Source organism: Balaenoptera musculus, chromosome 19, assembly GCF_009873245.2.
Source record: "Balaenoptera musculus isolate JJ_BM4_2016_0621 chromosome 19, mBalMus1.pri.v3, whole genome shotgun sequence".
In the NCBI taxonomy this organism is placed as follows: Eukaryota; Metazoa; Chordata; class Mammalia; order Artiodactyla; family Balaenopteridae; genus Balaenoptera; species Balaenoptera musculus.
This window is the reverse complement of record NC_045803.1, coordinates 7418411-7435511: the sequence shown is the minus strand read 5'-3', so window position 1 is coordinate 7435511 and position 17101 is coordinate 7418411. Positions and strand designations below refer to the sequence as shown.

General features: G+C 54.6%; 1 protein-coding gene across 3 annotated transcripts; it reads left to right on the top strand.

The window, feature by feature from the left end:
* The first annotated feature begins 5665 nt into the window (after positions 1-5665).
* On the top strand, positions 5666-16846 carry PRMT1 (protein arginine methyltransferase 1). 3 transcript variants are annotated; one of them, XM_036833238.1, is made up of 11 exons: positions 5717-5812; positions 8039-8092; positions 8654-8755; positions 9518-9673; positions 9815-9878; positions 11923-12065; positions 12963-13050; positions 13136-13251; positions 14139-14289; positions 14614-14735; positions 16102-16412. In XM_036833238.1, the coding sequence occupies exons 1-11, from the start codon at positions 5777-5779 to the stop codon at positions 16183-16185; spliced, it is 1116 nt and encodes a 371-aa protein (XP_036689133.1). In that variant the 5' UTR covers positions 5717-5776; the 3' UTR covers positions 16186-16412. The 3 variants fall into 3 exon arrangements, with proteins under 3 accessions (XP_036689135.1, XP_036689133.1, XP_036689136.1); XM_036833240.1 differs by lacking the exon at positions 8039-8092 and having other exon boundaries at positions 5666-5812; positions 16102-16413; XM_036833241.1 differs by lacking the exons at positions 5717-5812; positions 8039-8092 and adding an exon at positions 8303-8419 and having other exon boundaries at positions 16102-16846.
* The last annotated feature ends 255 nt before the right edge of the window (positions 16847-17101 follow it).

Here is a 17101-nt window from a genome sequence, read left to right as displayed (position 1 = left end):
ACCTAAATATACAGCATATTTGAGGATACCTGTAAATATGATTCCAGCTAATTATATTTTTCCCTTATTGCATGATTTATTTATTCCACCTAATCCTGTGTTGATAGTCCTGGAGTCTTTCTAGCTATTTCCAGAAGAAAGCTATGATCTTTCTTCACAAGACATCCAGAACACCACCCTCTTCTCATTTTTCTCTTCACACAGCTCCTTCTGAGCCTTTTTGCTGGTTTCTCCTCATCTGCCTGTCCGCCAGAAATTTGTCACCTTTTTAGGGCTGTCACCCCCTTCACCGAATTATGTTTGTAAATGCCTAAAATGAAACGCACAGGATCACAAAGGAAGCCAATTACAGTCGAGCCTCAGTATTCGCGGATTCTGTATTTTTCGAATTCACCTACTCGCGAACATTTATTTGTAGTCCACAAACTAATACTCACGTGCTTTCGCAGTTGTTGGCAGGCGTGCTTGTGTTCAGAGCAGCAAAGGATCTGACTCGCCCTGTGGGCACCTTTCAGCTCAGATCAGGTGAGGCAACGCGCCTTCTTGTTTCAGCTCTCACACTGTATACAAGCGTCCTTTCTGCAGTCTATTTAGTGGCACATTTTTCACATTTCTGTGCTTTTTTGTGGTGATTTCGGTGTTTGAAAGGGCCCCAAGCATAGCGCTGGAGTGCTGGCTAGCGTTCCTAAGTGCACAAAGGCTGCGATGTGCCTCTATTAGACAAGCTTCGTTGTAGATAATTTTTGTTACACTGCTGTTGGCTGTGAGATCACTGTGAATGGACCAACTCTATATTAAATAACGTGTCTTTATACAGAAAACACACAGAAAACCTGATTATATGTTGATGAGTTGTCAAAAGTGTTGTGACAAGATGCTCGTGGGAGCCTGACCCTGTGTCTTCCCCCAGGATCAATGGCTCGGTGTTTGCCAGTTCAGTGTTCACAGCGACTTTATAGGACGTAACTAGCACAAATAATAAGAATCGAGTGTATGTGGAAATAAAGCTTTCAAGATTTTTTTAAAAATATTTATTTATTTTATTTGGTTGCGCCGGGTCTGTAGTTGCGGCAGGCGGGCTCCTTAGTTGCCCCATGCAGGCCCGTTAGTTGTAGCATGCGAACTCTTAGTTGCGGCATGCATCTGGGATCTCTTTCCCTGACCAGGGATCAAAGCCAGGCCCCTGCATTGGGAGCGCGGCCTCTTAACCACTGCACCACCAGGGAAGTCCCAAAGCTTTCAAGATTAATATAAAAATTAGTGGCCTAATAATAGGCATGCCAGGCTTGGTGGTGCCGTGGTTAAGAATCCGCCTGCCAATGCAGGGGACACGGGATCGGGCCCTTGTCTGGGAAGATCCCACATGCCGCGGAGCAGCTAAGCCCATGCGCCACAACTACTGAGCCTGCGCTCTAGAGCCTGCGAGCCACAACTACTGAGCCCGTGTGCCACAACTACTGAAGCCTGTGTGCCTAGAGCCCGTGCTCCGCAACAAGAGAAACCACTGCAATGAGAAGGCCACACACCGCAATGAAGACCCAACGCAGCCAAAAATAAATTTAAAATAAATTTAAAAAATAATAATAGGCATGCCTCCTCATTAACACATTTATTAAAAACACCTAGGGTGGGTCTCATAACCATGATTTCTAAATAGAACAGGAATGACATTTGGAGGCAGATTAGTTATTACCGTAACAAGGCATATACATTTAGTGGCTTATAATAACACACTAATCTCAGTTTCTGTGGGTCAGGGGCGCAGGTGCAGCTTAGCGGGCTGCTTGGCTCAGGATATGACTATGCTGCTATCAAGGTTTCAGCTTCAATCTCATCTGAGGCTCGGGGGCTTCTTCCCAGTGCACGTGGTTTTAGCAGGACAATCAGTGTGGCCTCACCTGATTAAGTCAGGCCCACCCAGGAAAATCTCCCTTTTGATGAATTTAAAATTAACCAATTTGAGGGACTTCCCGGGCGGTCCAGCGGTTAAGACTCTGCTCTCCCAATGCAGGGGCCTCAGGTTCGATCCCTGGTCAGGGAACTAGATCCCGAATGCTGCAACTAAAACCCGGCACAGCTTAATTAATTAATTAATTAATTAATTAATTAATTAAAAGAATTAACCAATTTGAAGCCTTAATGTCATCCGCGAACTCCCTTCACCCCTGCCATGTAAGGTCACCTAATCAAGGGAGTGACATCCATCTCCTTTGTCATATAACACAACCTACTCCTTGGTATGTAACACCAGGGGGCAGAGATCATGGGGGCCATCTTAGAATCCTGCTCACCACAGGAGCAAACCTCTGTGATTTATATTGCGGAACCAGGCACAGGAGCTAATCCTATTTTGATGTGTTGCCCAAATTCTCAGTTGAAGGAAGGACCGAGTTCCAGTTTAGCGAGAGATGTAAGTTTCTACCATCGCAGCTCGTGGACACTTGACTCTCCAGTTTGACTCAGGTCTTCTAGCCACACTTCTTTTTTTTTTTATTTTATTTTTTAAATTTTTGGCTGCGTTGGGTCTTAGTTGTGGCATGCGGGATCTTCATTGTGGTGCGCGGGCTTCTCTCTAGTTGCAGCGTGTGTGTTTTCTCTCTCTAGGTGTGGCACGCGGGCTCCAGAGCGCGTGGGCTCTGTAGTTTTGCGGCACGTGGGCTCTCTAGTTGAGGCGCGCGGGCTTAGTTGCCCCGCAGCATGTGGGATCTTAGTTCCCCAACCAGGGATCGAACCCGCATCCCCTGCATTGGAAGGCGGATTCTTTACCCCTGGACTGCCAGGGGAGTCCCTCTAACCACACTTCTAATCACACCAACTCCCCGGTGCTCTTGTCCATTCCGTGACCTAGTGCAGCACTGGCCAATAGAAATATAATATGAACCACATGTGCTATTTAGAATACACTAGTAGCCCCATTAAAGCAGAGTAAAAAGTAACAGTTAAATTAATTTTAACAATAATTTTTATTTACCCCATTTATCCAAAATAGAATCATTTCAACATGTAATCAATATAAAAACTATTAATGATATATTATAGATTCTTTTTTTACGTGAAGTCTTCAGAATCTGGTGTGTGTTTTACAGCCATAGCAAATCTCAGTTGAGACTTGCCACGGTCCATTGCTCAGTTGTCCCATGTGGCTGCCATCTTGGAAAATGCAGAATTTGACTCTGACGACTCCCCCAGTTTTGCCTCCAGCTCAGACTTCTCCTCTGTACTCTATACCCAATGACGTTAGGTTATTTCCTAGTGTTGTAGAGAGTTTGTTACAATTTTTCGTTCTTCATAGCAACACAAAGCAAAAGTAATTGATTGGGTTAAAATGCTTGGAAATCAGAAAAAAAAAAAGGTAAAAAGAAACAAACACCCTGCTGAAACATTTGGAGAAATAGAAAAGGAAAAAAAAAAAAAAAAAAGATCCATGCAACATACAATGTAGGGGTCAAGACGTGGGTTCAGATAACCGATTAATTGGAATTCATCAAAATGAAAAACTCTCTGCTTTTCAAAGGCAACGTTAAGAAAATGAAAAGATAGGTGACCGACTGGGAGAAAAATTTAAAGTAGATATACCGGGCTTCCCTGGTGGCACAGTGGTTGGGAATCCGGCTGCCAAGGCAGGGCACACAGGTTCGAGCCCTGGTCCGGGAAGATCCCACGTTCCGCGGAGCAACTAAGCCCCTGTGCCACAACTGCTGAGTCCACGTGCCTGGAGGCAGTGCTCCGCAACAGGAGTCCACCGCAGTGAGAGGCCCGCGCACCGCAGTGAAGAGTGGCCCCCGCTCGCCACAACTAAAAAGAAAGCCCGCGCGCTGTAGCAACGACCCAAAGCAGCCAAAAATAAGATAAATAAATTAAGGAAAAAAAAAAAAGTAGATATACCTGACAGAGAGCTGTATCCAGAATCTATAAAGAACGTTTATGATTCGTGAATAAGAAAACAACACCGTTTGTAAAAATACACAAAAGGCTTGAGCAGACACTTGACAAAAGAAAATACACAAATGGCCGATAAGCACATGAAACGATGCTGAACAACACTGGCCGTCAGGGCAATGCAAGTCACAACCAGGAGATAATCTCTTCATACCTACAAGAGTGATTAAAATTATAGACTGATTTTATGACGTGCTGGAGGGGATGTGGAGCACCTAGAACTCTCTTGCATCACTGATGGGAATGCAAAATGGTAGAACACCATGGGAAACTTTTGGGCAGTTTCTTACAAACATACACCTAGGGGACTTCCCTGGCGGTCCAGTGGTTAAGACTCGGTGCCTCCACTGCGGGGGGCACGGGTTCGATCCATGGTCGGGGAAGTAAGATCCTGCATGCTGCATGGCGCGGCCAAAAAACCAAACAAACAAAAACAAAACAAAACAAAAAACCCATACACCTAGCCTATGACCCAGCCATGTGCTCCTAGGTTTACCCAAGGGAAGTGAAAGTGTACGTCCACAGAAGGACCTGGACATGATCGTTCATAGCCACTTTATTCATACCAGCCCTATGAAAACCACCCAGATGTCCATCAACAGGAAAATGTGATCCATCCATACAATGGAATACTCCTCAGCAGTAAAAAGGATTGGACAACCATTATATGCGACATGAACGAATCTCAAAAACATTCTGCTGAGGGACAGACACAAAAGAGCACATACTGTATAATTCCATTTATACGAAATTTTAGAAACGGAAAAGCTGCACTATAGTGACACAAAACAGAAAGTGATTGCTTCTGGGGTTGGGTGGGGGAGATGTTGACTAGAAAGAGTCGTGAAGGAACTTTCTGGGTGACGGATACATTCCACAAGTTGCATTTATCTTCATTCAACTAGTAACTTTTTCTGCAGGTCCAGGAAAGCTTCCTGGAGGAGGTGGCGACTAAGCTGTGCCCTGACTGACGTATAGGAGTTGGCCAGACGAAGGGGGTGGGTGTTCCCGGCAGGGGTGGGGTTTGGCAAAGGCCAAGTGACTTGAATGGAGTCACTGGGTTTAAAAAACTTGGAACAATTAAGTAGAGGGTTAGGGGTTCAATGCCTCGACACCTGAGTCCTATTCCTGACTTGCTTCGGGACCCCGGACATGACCTCCCTCTCTTTGGGCCTCTCATTGCTTCAGTTTTCCCTCAGGAAAATGGGCACGAGCTCCCTTGTTCCTCCTGGATTTCCCACAGACTGTGAGAAGCCACCGAATGGACGATGAGTGACAGTTCGTTTGAGCCAATCGCTGGAGCCTAAAGCCCTGCCTTCTTTTCTCGTGGGCCAATCGCCATGTTCTCCTTGAGGCCGGCCGCTTGGCGGAGGCTGGCCAAAGGCCTCGTGACGTCACAGATTTGATAAACCAATAGCAGCTATGAAGAGGCGGGTCATTTTGGTGATAGACAGCTCTATTTCAAGATGTCCGCTTAGCGCAGGGTCTGCCGGGAAGCTTTGAGGCGGTCTTGGGGAGTAGGGGCGGGAACTCCCGGTAGATTTTGCCCAATCATCAGTCGCACTTCTTGCGACAGACGGGCAGTCTTTCCCATCCCGGTCGACTTATGGGGGCGGGGTTCGGCACGCCAGACTGGGCGGGCCCCTCGACTTTGATGGGCGTCTTCTTCACCCAATTGCTAAACGGTATTCCCAGACGGGTCGCCTCCATTGCCAATGAGATCTCCTGGCGGGGTCGCGGTAGGCGGGCCTTGGACCCTCCGGTATAAGGCGGTCCCGGGGGAGTGCGGAGAAGGGGGGGGTCTCGGCGGCCGGAGGAGGAGTAGGCGCGGGTGAAGATGGCGGCAGCCGAGGCCGCGAACTGCATCATGGAGGTGAGCGCCTGGAGCGCCGTCGGGGGCAGGGGGCGGGGGGCGGCTTGGAGGTCGGTATTTTATGCCTCCGTCTTGGGGAAGGGGCTCTGAGTCGCCGGATTGGGGCTGAAGGCCCCCAGCCGTACGGAGGGGGCGCCGCATTCAGCGGATCTGGAGATACCGTTTGAAGTGCGGGTTCCCTAGCTTTCGGGGGCCTGAGGCAGCACGGCGCTCCGAGGGTCTCCTGCCCCCTTCCACGTGGAGGAGGGCTGGGGGCGCTTCCGGCCTGGCCCCCACGTGGCCGCGGCGCGGTGGGTGGGGAGGTGGTGTGCCTTGCCCGCTGGCCCGGCGGGTTCCACGTGCGGGACAAAGGCCCCGCCCCCGGCCGGGGGAGGGGCGCCCCGGGGGGGCGGAGAGGAGGCTCCGACCCTCCTGAGACCCCCTGCCCTCCTCCCCGGGGATCGTGACAGGCACCTCGGGATGGGACTTACTTGGGGACCTCCGCGAAGTAAAGAGTCTCTTGGGAGGGGCAGTGTATCTCGACTCTCAACAAATCCCTTCCCGGGACCAGGGCATCTGTTTAGGCATCCGTCCAGGTTTCGTGCACTCTTGCGTTGGGATTGTAGGAAGACGAAGGATTGGTTCCCTCCGGGCCCCCCTCACACCTCCTGTTTCCTGTCCCTGGATTCTCCCCGCTTTGGGAGCTAGGGGGATGGGGCATGCCCCTGTGACCTCCCTCTGGTTGGTGGGGGGGCATCTAGCTGAAGGAGATCCTTCCGGCTTAGGCGCTGTGCACCCCCTTGTGGCCATTTCTGGGTGTGTGGGAGGGACATCTTTTTCATGGGGCGTGTCCCAAAGCCCACCTCCCCGTCGAAGCCCTCCCGGGCGAGGGGAGGGAGAATCTGTACTGGGAAAGGGATGTGAGGGAATGGACGCAGCGAACTTTACCCGCTTCTGCAGCCCGTTCTCTCCCTGGGGCATTTGTGAGGGTGGGAGTTGACCTCCCCCTTCCTGAGGCCCTGTTTGAGGGTCCTGAGCCTGGTTGCCTGAAATGGTGCCCCGTGAGGTTTGGTTCTCGTGCAGCCATGTGGGGCTGGTTCCGGTGCTGTGTTTCAAGCGCTCTGGGGGCTTGTTTGGCGGTGGTATCGGCGGTGTTGAGAAATGCGCCCCAGTGGGAAATCCTCTCACCAGCAGCCCTTCTTAATCCGCGTCATTCACTGGCTTGGGAGGATAGAGGTGGGGCTTGGAGCCCAGGGGGTCATGTCTGTGATTTCACGCTTCTTGGAGCCTAGAGGGTGGTTACATCGGGAAAAGCTGTAATCTGATGGGGTCTTCCTACTCTCACCCCTTACCTTGTAACAGTCTCTGGAATGGGAGGTCGGCTCCCAAGATGCATACCTTGGGGGGCAGCCCCTAGGGGTCACTTCAATGACTCCTATCCCCCTCGGCTCTCTCCTGGACCAGGGCCTGTGTGGGTGGAGGAAATATCTTCCCCAGAGGTTGCCCCAGGACTTCGCCCCACACCGGGGGGGTTTCAGGGCCTGGGATAGTTGTTTGAATGGAGGGTAGGTGGGCTTGAGGATCCAGGGTCTGGCCTCCTCCCTCCTGGGCAGAGGGTGATAATCGAGAAGGTTGGCTCTCACTGGTTTTGTTTGGGACTCCCTGAGTCCAAGGCAGGAGCTAGCGGCTGGGGTGCCAGCTCTGGTGGGGGCGTCTGTGTGCCACACCTCCTTTCTGGAATCCTCTCAGACGAGAGACTGGTTTGCAGAGGTGGCAGGTGCCCAGTGGGTACCCCCTGCCAGCCACCCTCCCCCAGCTACTCATGGCACCCCAGGATGGGGGTTTGTGTCAGGAAGTGTCACCTAATCTGGGGGGATTAGGTGATGAGGGGGAGTGACAGCTGGCAGTGCCTGTGTGCCCAGCGGGTGCCAGTTCCTCTGGCCTGGATGGGGGAGGTGTGTGTCATCAGGTGCCTGGCCAAAGAGGGGCAGTGTGGGTGCAGGCCACCATCTCTCCAGCCACAGCTGGGATAGAACCCCCCTTCCCCCTCTACTCCCACCCACCCGCCCTGCACCCTTTTAAAAACAGCCTTGCCTCTTTATTTGTTCCCTCTACCACCACTCCCCTCAAAAAAAAGCAAAATTGTAGGAAACACCTCATTCTCCCCCAAGAGCCCGGGTCCCCTGGCCTGGCCCTCCCCTAGTCACTCCCAGTAGCTAATCCTTTCTCCCTGTTACTCTCTCCTAGAATTTTGTAGCCACCTTGGCTAATGGGATGAGCCTCCAGCCGCCTCTTGAAGAAGTAAATATCCTTTTGTGAGACCCTTCCCCACATATACATATCTTGTCACACATCAGGCCCCTTCTAATGGTCTTAACTATGATCCCTCCTGCTTCAAACCAGTTCACCCTGTGCCCCGGAAACACTTAGTACAAACTCCCTCCAGGTTTGTGGCCCCTATCTGGCCTCCCCCAACACTGTGGCTACTTCCTTAACTCCATTTCCAGCCCCCCTTTGTCCTTCCCTATGTCTGCCCCCGTTCTGCCTTCCCCTCTCCTCCCCTCCCCAGCTGTGGGCTGAGCTAGAGACGGGGGCAGAGAGACTGGAGAGATGGTAGGCGTGGCTGAGGTATCAGGGGTGCTCTCCTGGATGGTGCTCTGGGGGGGGTCCTGGAAGAGGAAAATGGGGTGTTAGGTTTGGGGGTTCCTGGGAGAGGCAAGATGGCAGGCGGGGGCTGTAGGGTTGCCATGGTACGGTTTGGGAGGGTGGTTCTATACTCCAGGGAGAAGTAGGGACCTGGAGACTTAAGAGTCTGTGGGGAGCCCCCAGGTTTGACCCCTGCTCCCATCCGCCCGCTCCCAGGTCTCCTGTGCCCAGGCAGAAAGCAGCGAGAAGCCCAACGCTGAGGACATGACGTCCAAAGATTACTACTTTGACTCCTATGCTCACTTTGGCATCCACGAGGTGAGTACGGACAGACGGCTCTTAAAGCTGCTGAGTCTTCAAGGGGGTTAATGTTTAGGAGGGCTGGAACTTAATTTCCAACGCATGCACACTGCCTTCCCTGGCAGCGGGCCTCCCCTCTGCGCATGCGAGGCTCACTCCAGGGTCGCCTCTCCCAGCCATTCGTTGCCTTGGAGACAGAGGTTAGCCTGGCTCTCTGCCGGGCCCCTCTTGGGAGGCTGGGGTTGGAGCGCGCATGTGTGCCTGAGACTTCAGCTAGAGGTCAGGGCCTGCCGGTCTCTGCCGCCCTCTAGTGACCGGCGGCGGGATTGTCCCCCAGCTGCTCGTGCCCAGTGTGCCGAAGGCTTCTCGACCCTTTTGCAGGCGATGGAGGCTGAGGTCCCAGAAAGCAGCTGGGATGGAATTGTGAAGATTTTTCTTTTTTTAATTGTTATAAAATATACATAACAAAATTTATCATTTGCAAGTATGCGGTTCAGTGGCATTAACTTGCTGAGGACTTTTTAAAGCCAAGGCTCACAGGGGCTTAGGTGGCAATGGTAGAACCTGGCTGATATGGGAGTTTAGTCCACCCAATCCGATTTTACAAATAGGGAAACTGAGGCGTGTGGAAGGGAAATGACTTGTTCCAAGGGGACTAAAGCAAGTTTGAGGTCTGAGCTCTAGCTCTCGAAACGGTCAGTGTGTTGGAGGCCAGGGCACCCTGTTTTCCAGCTGGGGATGCAGGCCCCCTCATGATATCTTTGTACCCACCCCCTCCAGGAAATGCTGAAAGATGAGGTCCGCACCCTCACGTATCGAAACTCCATGTTTCACAACCGGCACCTTTTTAAAGACAAGGTGGTGCTGGACGTGGGCTCGGGCACAGGGATCCTCTGCATGTTCGCTGCCAAGGCCGGGGCCCGCAAGGTCATCGGGGTGAGTGTCCTAGGCAGCGGGCGGGCCTGGGCCTGGGGACGGAAAGGGGGCCCCTTGGGGCTCAGGGATTGGGTGGAGGGGGATGGGGACTGAGGGTGGGACTGGGGGGGCTCTCACCCTCCCTTCTTCCTGGGCCCCCAGATCGAGTGTTCCAGTATCTCTGATTATGCGGTGAAGATCGTCAAAGCCAACAAGTTAGACCACGGTGAGCCCAGGAAGAGAACGGGTTTGTGGGGAGGGAGCGGGTGATCCCAGCTTCCCCGGGGCCCTCAGCAAGGGGATGGGGGCCACTGAACTCAGATTCAGGCGTTCCTCCTCCGTGGACTCTGGGCTGCCGACAGCCCAAGAATCCAGCCTTCTCAGAACCTACCACCTGACAAGTCATCTTAGAATCTGAGTGCAGAAGTCGCAAGCTCAGTGCCTCAGTCTTTAAAAAAGGGGGGGAGGGGGAGCGGGGCAAGAAGCAGTCTTTAGTTTTTTCAGTGAGTGTTAGAGTCACGTGGTTGGCATCTGAGGGCCTGTAGTAAGAAGTCTCCTACCTGCCTCTCAGCCGCGCTTCTCTGAGTGCAGCCAATGGTCCCTTCCAGAGAAGTCCGTATCTATGAGCAAATATACGTGTGTGTGTGTTTCTACGTTCACGTGCCGGTTTTTGACACAGATAGCATTTCATACATATTGATACAAGTCTTCTGCCCTTTGCTTTTTTCACCTGCTTATTGTGTGGTTTAACACTTTTCACAATGTTGAGAGGATCTTGCTTTTTGATGGCTGCCATCATCTGTCTACACATACACCAACTTTCTTAACCAAGTCCCTGGTGATGAGCATTTAAGCTTCCGAGGTTTTCATTCCCCCACGCGTAACATCGTTGTCATCTCATATACGAACTAGTGTATCTGTGAGGTCAGTTCATAAAAGTAGGATCGTGTGGGTCAAAAATGGAAGTTGGGCAGATACTGCCAAATTGTCCTTCCCACCTGCAAGGTTTGAGGGGCAGAGAACATGGGAAGATGGTGGGTTTTCCAGATGTGAGGGCTCTTGGCATTCTAGAAGCTGAAGGGATTTTATTAAAAGAGACTAATATAACGCATCCCCAAGTACCCATCACTCAGCTTTAAATATCTCCTTCTGGAGCAAATTCCTACTGTATGAGTACTGCTGTGTGTGTCTCTAGTAGATAAGGCCATTTTAAAAGCATGACCTGGGCTTCCCTGGTGGCACAGTGGTTGAGAATCCGCCTGCCAATGCAGGGGACACGGGTTTGAGCCCTGGTCCGGGAAGATCCCACATGCCACGGAGCAACTAAGCCCATGTGCCATAACTACCGAGCCTGCACTCTAGAGCCCGTGAGCTACAACTGCTGAAGCCCGTGCACCTGGAGCCTGTTCTCCGCAACAGGGGTAGCCACCACAATGAGAAGCCCGTGCACCACAACAAAGAGTAGCCCCCTCACCTCAACTAGAGAAAGCCCATGCGCAGCAATGAAGACCCAGCATAGCCAAAAATAAATAAATAAAATAAGTAAATTAAACCACCCCCCCCACACAAAATGTGACCTGGCGGTCCAGTGGTTAGGACGTGGCGCTTTCACTGCTGGGGCCGGGGTTCGATCCATGGTTGGGGAACTAAGATCTCACAAGCTGCAGAGTGCAGCCAAAAAAAAAAAAAAAAAAGACCATGACTGTTAGTGGGAAAATTTTTTTTTTTTTTTAATTTTTCTTTTTTTGAAAAACAAAACAAAGCAAAACCCTCGCGTCGAGGGCTGACTTTTAATAGACTGCAGCGAGGGAGCTTCTCTGCTGCGTATGAAACCCTGACCCAGAAGCAGGTCGTCTACGAATGGTTTAGCAGCTTCCCCACGAATGTGCAGTGCGTGACGGGCGAGGGGTCAGCCACCTTTCTGACCGGGCCTCATGTCCCAGGACGAAGGGCTCTCTGCACCGGGCCCCAGGCCTGACTGTTAGTGGCAAAATCTTAACATCACCTAATACCTAATCCACGTAAAGTTTTTGCTCCTGCCTCAAAAATACCCCATGATGAATGAATTTTAAAACTAAGTTAACAGGGTGTGGCTTCAGCTCGCAGAGTTCTTTGTAGATGCCCCAATACAACCCCCAGCCCTTCCTTGAGAAGACAAGGGCTGTCCCAGTGGGGTCCCCAGGCCCTGGACCACCCCCCATCCCCCCCAAGGGAGGCAAGCAGATGGGCCTCCTCTGGGCTGGTGGCATGTGCCCTTGTCTGCCCCACAGTGGTGACCATCATCAAGGGGAAGGTGGAGGAGGTGGAGCTTCCGGTGGAGAAGGTGGACATCATCATCAGCGAGTGGATGGGCTACTGTCTCTTCTACGAGTCGATGCTCAACACCGTGCTCTACGCCCGGGACAAGTGGCTGGTGAGGCCCCCGGTGGGGTGGGAGCAGCTGATGCAGGCCAGGGCCCTTCAGCTGTTTGTTGAGCGTATGTCAGGATCCAGGCAGAAAAGGAAAGCCATGCTAGGTATTTCCCACAGTGGCAGTGAATACAGGGGATTGAATACATCTTCTACACAGATGTTAGGAGGCCCACAGCCAAGACGGAGGGGAGCCAGTACTGGAAGCTAGACAGGGACAGGGAGATGGTACAGTGTCAGGAGAGTTAGTGCTGGGAAGAGAACGATAGCAGGGCATAGGGATAGGGAGGGACTGGGGGGCTGTGGTCCCAGGTGCTCAAGTCAGAGCAGGCCTCCCATGGGAGGTGACTGAGCCCTGAACAGAGGATGGGAAGGAGCTGCATGGGATCTGAGGGGAAAGGCACACTGGGCAGAGGGTCTCAGCCAGCGCATAGGTTCTGGGGCAGGAGTGCGCTTGCTGTGTGTTGAGCAGCGGCGAAGTTGTAGTGGAATGAGGATCTGGAGGAGCGCTGGGAGGTGAAGTTGGAGGTGAGGGGAGGAGGGGCCTATGCAGATCTCGCAGGGCCTCGTGGACCCCTGAGAGATTTTGCTTTACTCCTCAGGGGAGTGGGGGCAGGGGGGGTGGTTCTGAGGATCCCTCAGGACCTCTGAAGGACAGGGTCTGACGTAGATGCTCCTGGGAGCCATCAGGCAGCCATCCGGGGAGTAAACCGAGGGCCGAGGCTGGGGACCAGTGAGGGGGCTGCTTCAGGAATCCACGTGGGAAATGTTGGTAGCTCAGACCAGGCCGGGGGCAGGGGTGGTGGATAAAGAGACAAAACGGGCAAGGAGACAAAATGGGGCAGCGTTGCCAAGGCCCCCCGTCCCTCATGCCCTTGCCCTGCCCCTTTGCCCTCTGCAGGCACCTGATGGCCTCATCTTCCCGGACCGAGCCACGCTGTATGTGACGGCTATCGAGGACCGGCAGTACAAAGACTATAAGATCCACTGTGAGCTCGGGGCCCGAGGGGCCCGAGGGGTGGGGCAGGCTCGGGGCCGGGCGCCCCCACGGCTCACCCCTCCCCTCCTCCCCAGGGTGGGAGAACGTGTACGGCTTTGACATGTCTTGCATCAAAGACGTGGCCATCAAGGAGCCCCTGGTGGATGTGGTGGACCCCAAGCAGCTGGTCACCAACGCCTGCCTGATAAAGGTGAGGGGGGCGGGTGGCTGGGTGTCCCGCAGGGTCAACCCAAGAAGGGCCAGTGCGTGGGACCTCAGTGCACAGAGTGCTTGCTTGCCTGAGGTCTTGGGAGCCTGACGGATCTGCTGGAGGTGGCGCTAGACGCCTGGAGAAGCCGCTTCATTTAAAGAGCTTTGTGAGCCAGGCATGGCCCTCGGGTTCCAGAACAAGGCAGTGACGTGGGCTGGCCCTGCTCCCAAGGCACACCTCCCGGAGGGCACGTCCGCCCGAGGCAGGCAGCTAAGACCCCAGGCAGGGCCACCAAATGCAGAAAGCCCAGCGCCACGAGTGAGTTTATACGCACATGGATCCCTGATAAAGACTACCAGCTGCCATCATTTTTTGAGGTCCCCCTCCCGACCCACAGTATCAAGTCTTGCTGGGATGCTCATGGCGGGCAAAACTGGGTGGAGGAGGGAGTTTGTAGAGGTAGATGGCAGGGCAGGCGCCCTGACTGGACGAGCCTCCACGGCCTGAGTCGGGAGCCCCGGTTTTGTTTTGTGCACCGGGGAGCAGTCAAAGGATTTTAAGCAGGGATGTGACATGATCTGTTCTTAAATTGTCGCACTGGCTGATAACGTGGAGTAAGGGATGTGGGGGGAGAGGGCGGGAGCCATGGAACCCTGTTAAGGTGCTGCCGCATCAGAGGGGGGGATGGTGGCCATGGGCAGGGTACAGGCAGTGGAGAGGGGAAAACGGTCGATTCTCTAAGGAACAGTAGTTGTTGTAGGAGGTCGAACTGTCAGATTTGGGGCTGGAGTTGGGAGAGCAGGGAACAAGGGTTCCAGCAGGGCCCCCCCAGGTTTCCCCGCTGGGCCAAAGGTCGGGGAGTGGGGCTCACGAGGCTCATCCCGCAGGAGGTGGACATCTACACGGTCAAGGTGGAAGACCTGACCTTCACCTCCCCCTTCTGCCTGCAAGTGAAGCGGAATGACTACGTGCATGCGCTGGTGGCCTACTTCAACATCGAGTTCACCCGCTGCCACAAGAGGACCGGTTTCTCCACCAGTGAGGCGGGGCCCTGGGGCGGCGGGGGCCCAGGGACCGTGGGGCACGTGACAAGAGTGGCCAGAGGGAGCCACGGGGACACCGAGGACCCGGGTTCTGACGCCGGCTCTGCCAGCCAACCTGAGCGTGCGGTGCCTCCGTTTCCCTACCCGTGAAACAGCCCCTCCCAGGCTTGATAAGGGTGAAGGGGCCACAGTCACCGCTTAGCTGGTAGTCACTGGCTGGTGGGGTGTCCAGGCAGAGGGAAGGTGCGGGCTGGGAAGGTTCGGAGGCGGGTGGGCCCGGCTGACCCGCCTCCCCCGCCTCCCCCGCCTCCCCCGCCAGGCCCTGAGTCCCCATACACGCACTGGAAGCAGACGGTGTTCTACATGGAGGACTACCTGACGGTGAAGACAGGAGAGGAGATCTTTGGCACCATTGGCATGCGGCCCAATGCCAAGAACAACGTGAGGCTCTTGCTGGGGGGTGGACTCAGGGGCACCTCTCCCTGTTCTGGGGCCCCAGCACCCCTCAGCCCCAAGCCTGCCAGCCGGCCTGGCTACACTCTGCTCTGGCCTCATCTGTCTGGGGGCCCCCCAGGTCTGTCTATGGACCACAGTTTTATTGAGCACCTACTAGAAACCAGGGGGCCGCGGGGCCCCAGCGGTGATCAGGCTGAACCCCTGCCGTCCTGGCACTCATGTTGTAGACACAGGACAGTCATGTGGTAAATGCCAGCAGGCGGTGACTTCTGTGTCCACCTGGGAAAGGGGCCGGCAGTTATTGGAGCAGGTGGGGGCGGGGCCAGAGGGAGACCTGACAGGATATCCTCGCCCAGGTATGGGGGTGAGGGAAGGGAAGGAGGGCCGTTTCTTCCCCTGCTTTTTTCTCCTGAGTACCTGGCAGGACGGAGCTGCCATCGGCCTGAGACACGGTGGGGAAGCAGGTCTGGGGCAAAGTCAGGAGCTTCTGCGCGGCCAGTGTGGGTGCGCCCGCTTTCTAAGTCAGGGAGATGAGAACCGGTTTAAGCAGCTATTCTCAACCAGGGATGATTTTGCCCCACCCACCCATGTCATTGTCTGGAGACATTTTGGGTGTCACAGCTGAAGAAGGGGTACTGGTGGCATCTAGTGGGTAGAGGCGGGGGAGCTGCTCTATCTGCAGCGCACAAGGTAAGAATCCCCCCACAGCGAGGAGTGGTCCAGCCCTAGATGTCGGTAGTGCAGAGGTGGAGAAAACCCAAACTAGAAACTGAAAGAGACCCAGAGAGGGAGGAGGAAGCTGGGAGCCAGGGGTGAAGTGCAGTGAGGACTGAGGGCGGAAGTCATTGAGGTCATTGGTGACTTTGCCCCAGTTTTTCCAGCGTGCTGGGGGTGGCGGGCACAGGAGGGTTGGCATCCAGGAAGCCTTGGAGGAGAGGAAGTGGGGACGGTGGGGTAGGACCACAGAGCTTTTTGAGAGGAGGAAGTTTGCTTCTTGTAAAAGAAGGAGAAAATAACTTGCTGATGGGGATGGTTTTGATGGGGGAAATCATGATGCAAGAGACAGCAGCTGAGCTCTGCCACCCCACCCAAGGCGGGGGCGTGGCTGGGTTCCAGGTGGGTTTGAGGATGTCACGTGGAGCTTCTCATGGGGAGTCAGGCGGGGTTCAAGACAGATGCTGGGAGTGGGACCGGCAATGTGGGGTCTCTGGGGAGGGTGTGTAGACAGCCGGGGGGCCCACGGCACCTCAGGTGGGCTGGGGTGGCCACCGCTCCCTACCGCACCCCCGCTGCCCTCTGTCTCGGCCTGCCCTGTCCCGGGTTCCCCCTCACGCCCGCACTCTCCCCACAGCGTGACCTGGACTTCACCATTGACCTGGACTTCAAAGGCCAGCTGTGTGAGCTGTCCTGTTCCACCGACTACCGGATGCGCTGAGGCAGCATCCGGCTTCTCCCACCCCGGCCGGGCCGGCCCTGCAAGGGCCCAGGGGCTGCAGCGTTCTTAGGCAGTTTCGGGGCTCCCCCTTCCTCTCCCTCCCTCCCACAGAAGGGGGTTTCCGGGGCCTGGGCCAGGGGCGGGGAGGGGGGCGGGCACATCGTGACTGTGTTTTTCATAACTTATGTTTTTATATGGTTGCATTTACGCCAATAAATCCTCAGCTGGGACGGCTCAGCTTCCTGGGGGCGAAGTGGGGTTGGGGTTCCGTCCACAGGTGCTGAGATGCCAGGCACCCAGAGCGTGGGGACAGCGCCTGCTGGTGGCTGCCGGTTTCTGTCACCACTTCTGTGTCTCTGGGTCTTACTACACCTCCACCCCACCCCCGCCGTCTCTGGGGTTCCACAGCCCTGCTCTCAAGTCTTTGTCCCACCTCTGCCCTCAGGTCACTCGCAGGGCCTTCTCCACTGGCTCTCGGGGTCTGTGCCCCCCACCTCCCTCTCTCTCAGGCCTCCTGAGGCCCTGGTCCCTCTTGTCCCCACTGGGCCAGACTCCTGCTCCCAGCTGCCCTGCTGGGCTGGGGGAGGGCTGGAGTGTGGGTTCCCGGCACAGCTGGGCCCTTAAGTTCCTCAGAAAGCTCTCTCCCGCCTTCCCCCATCACACACATTGTTCCTCTCTGGCTGTTTTTTCCTGTCCAGGACCCTCCAAGGCCAAACCAGGGCTGACTGGCAGAGACTACTGCCCTGCCCTCTCCAGCTGGGGAAACTGAGTCGGGGGGGGGTGTTGGAGGGGGATAGAGTTCTTTTTTTTTAATTTTTATTTATTTATTTTTGGCTGCGTTGGGTCTTAGTTGCTGCGTGCGGGCTTTCTCTAGTTGCGGCAAACGGGGGCTACTCTTCGCTGTGGTGCGCGGGCT

Excerpts from the sequence above, each read along its gene's own strand:
- PRMT1 (XM_036833238.1), top strand. The coding sequence starts at position 5,777 with ATGGCGGCAGCCGAGGCCGCGAACTGCATCATGGAG. Across the intron at positions 9,674-9,814 it reads GGGCCCGCAAGGTCATCGGG|ATCGAGTGTTCCAGTATCTC; the intron begins GTGAGTGTCCTA and ends CTGGGCCCCCAG. Across the intron at positions 14,290-14,613 it reads GAGGACCGGTTTCTCCACCA|GCCCTGAGTCCCCATACACG; the intron begins GTGAGGCGGGGC and ends CTCCCCCGCCAG.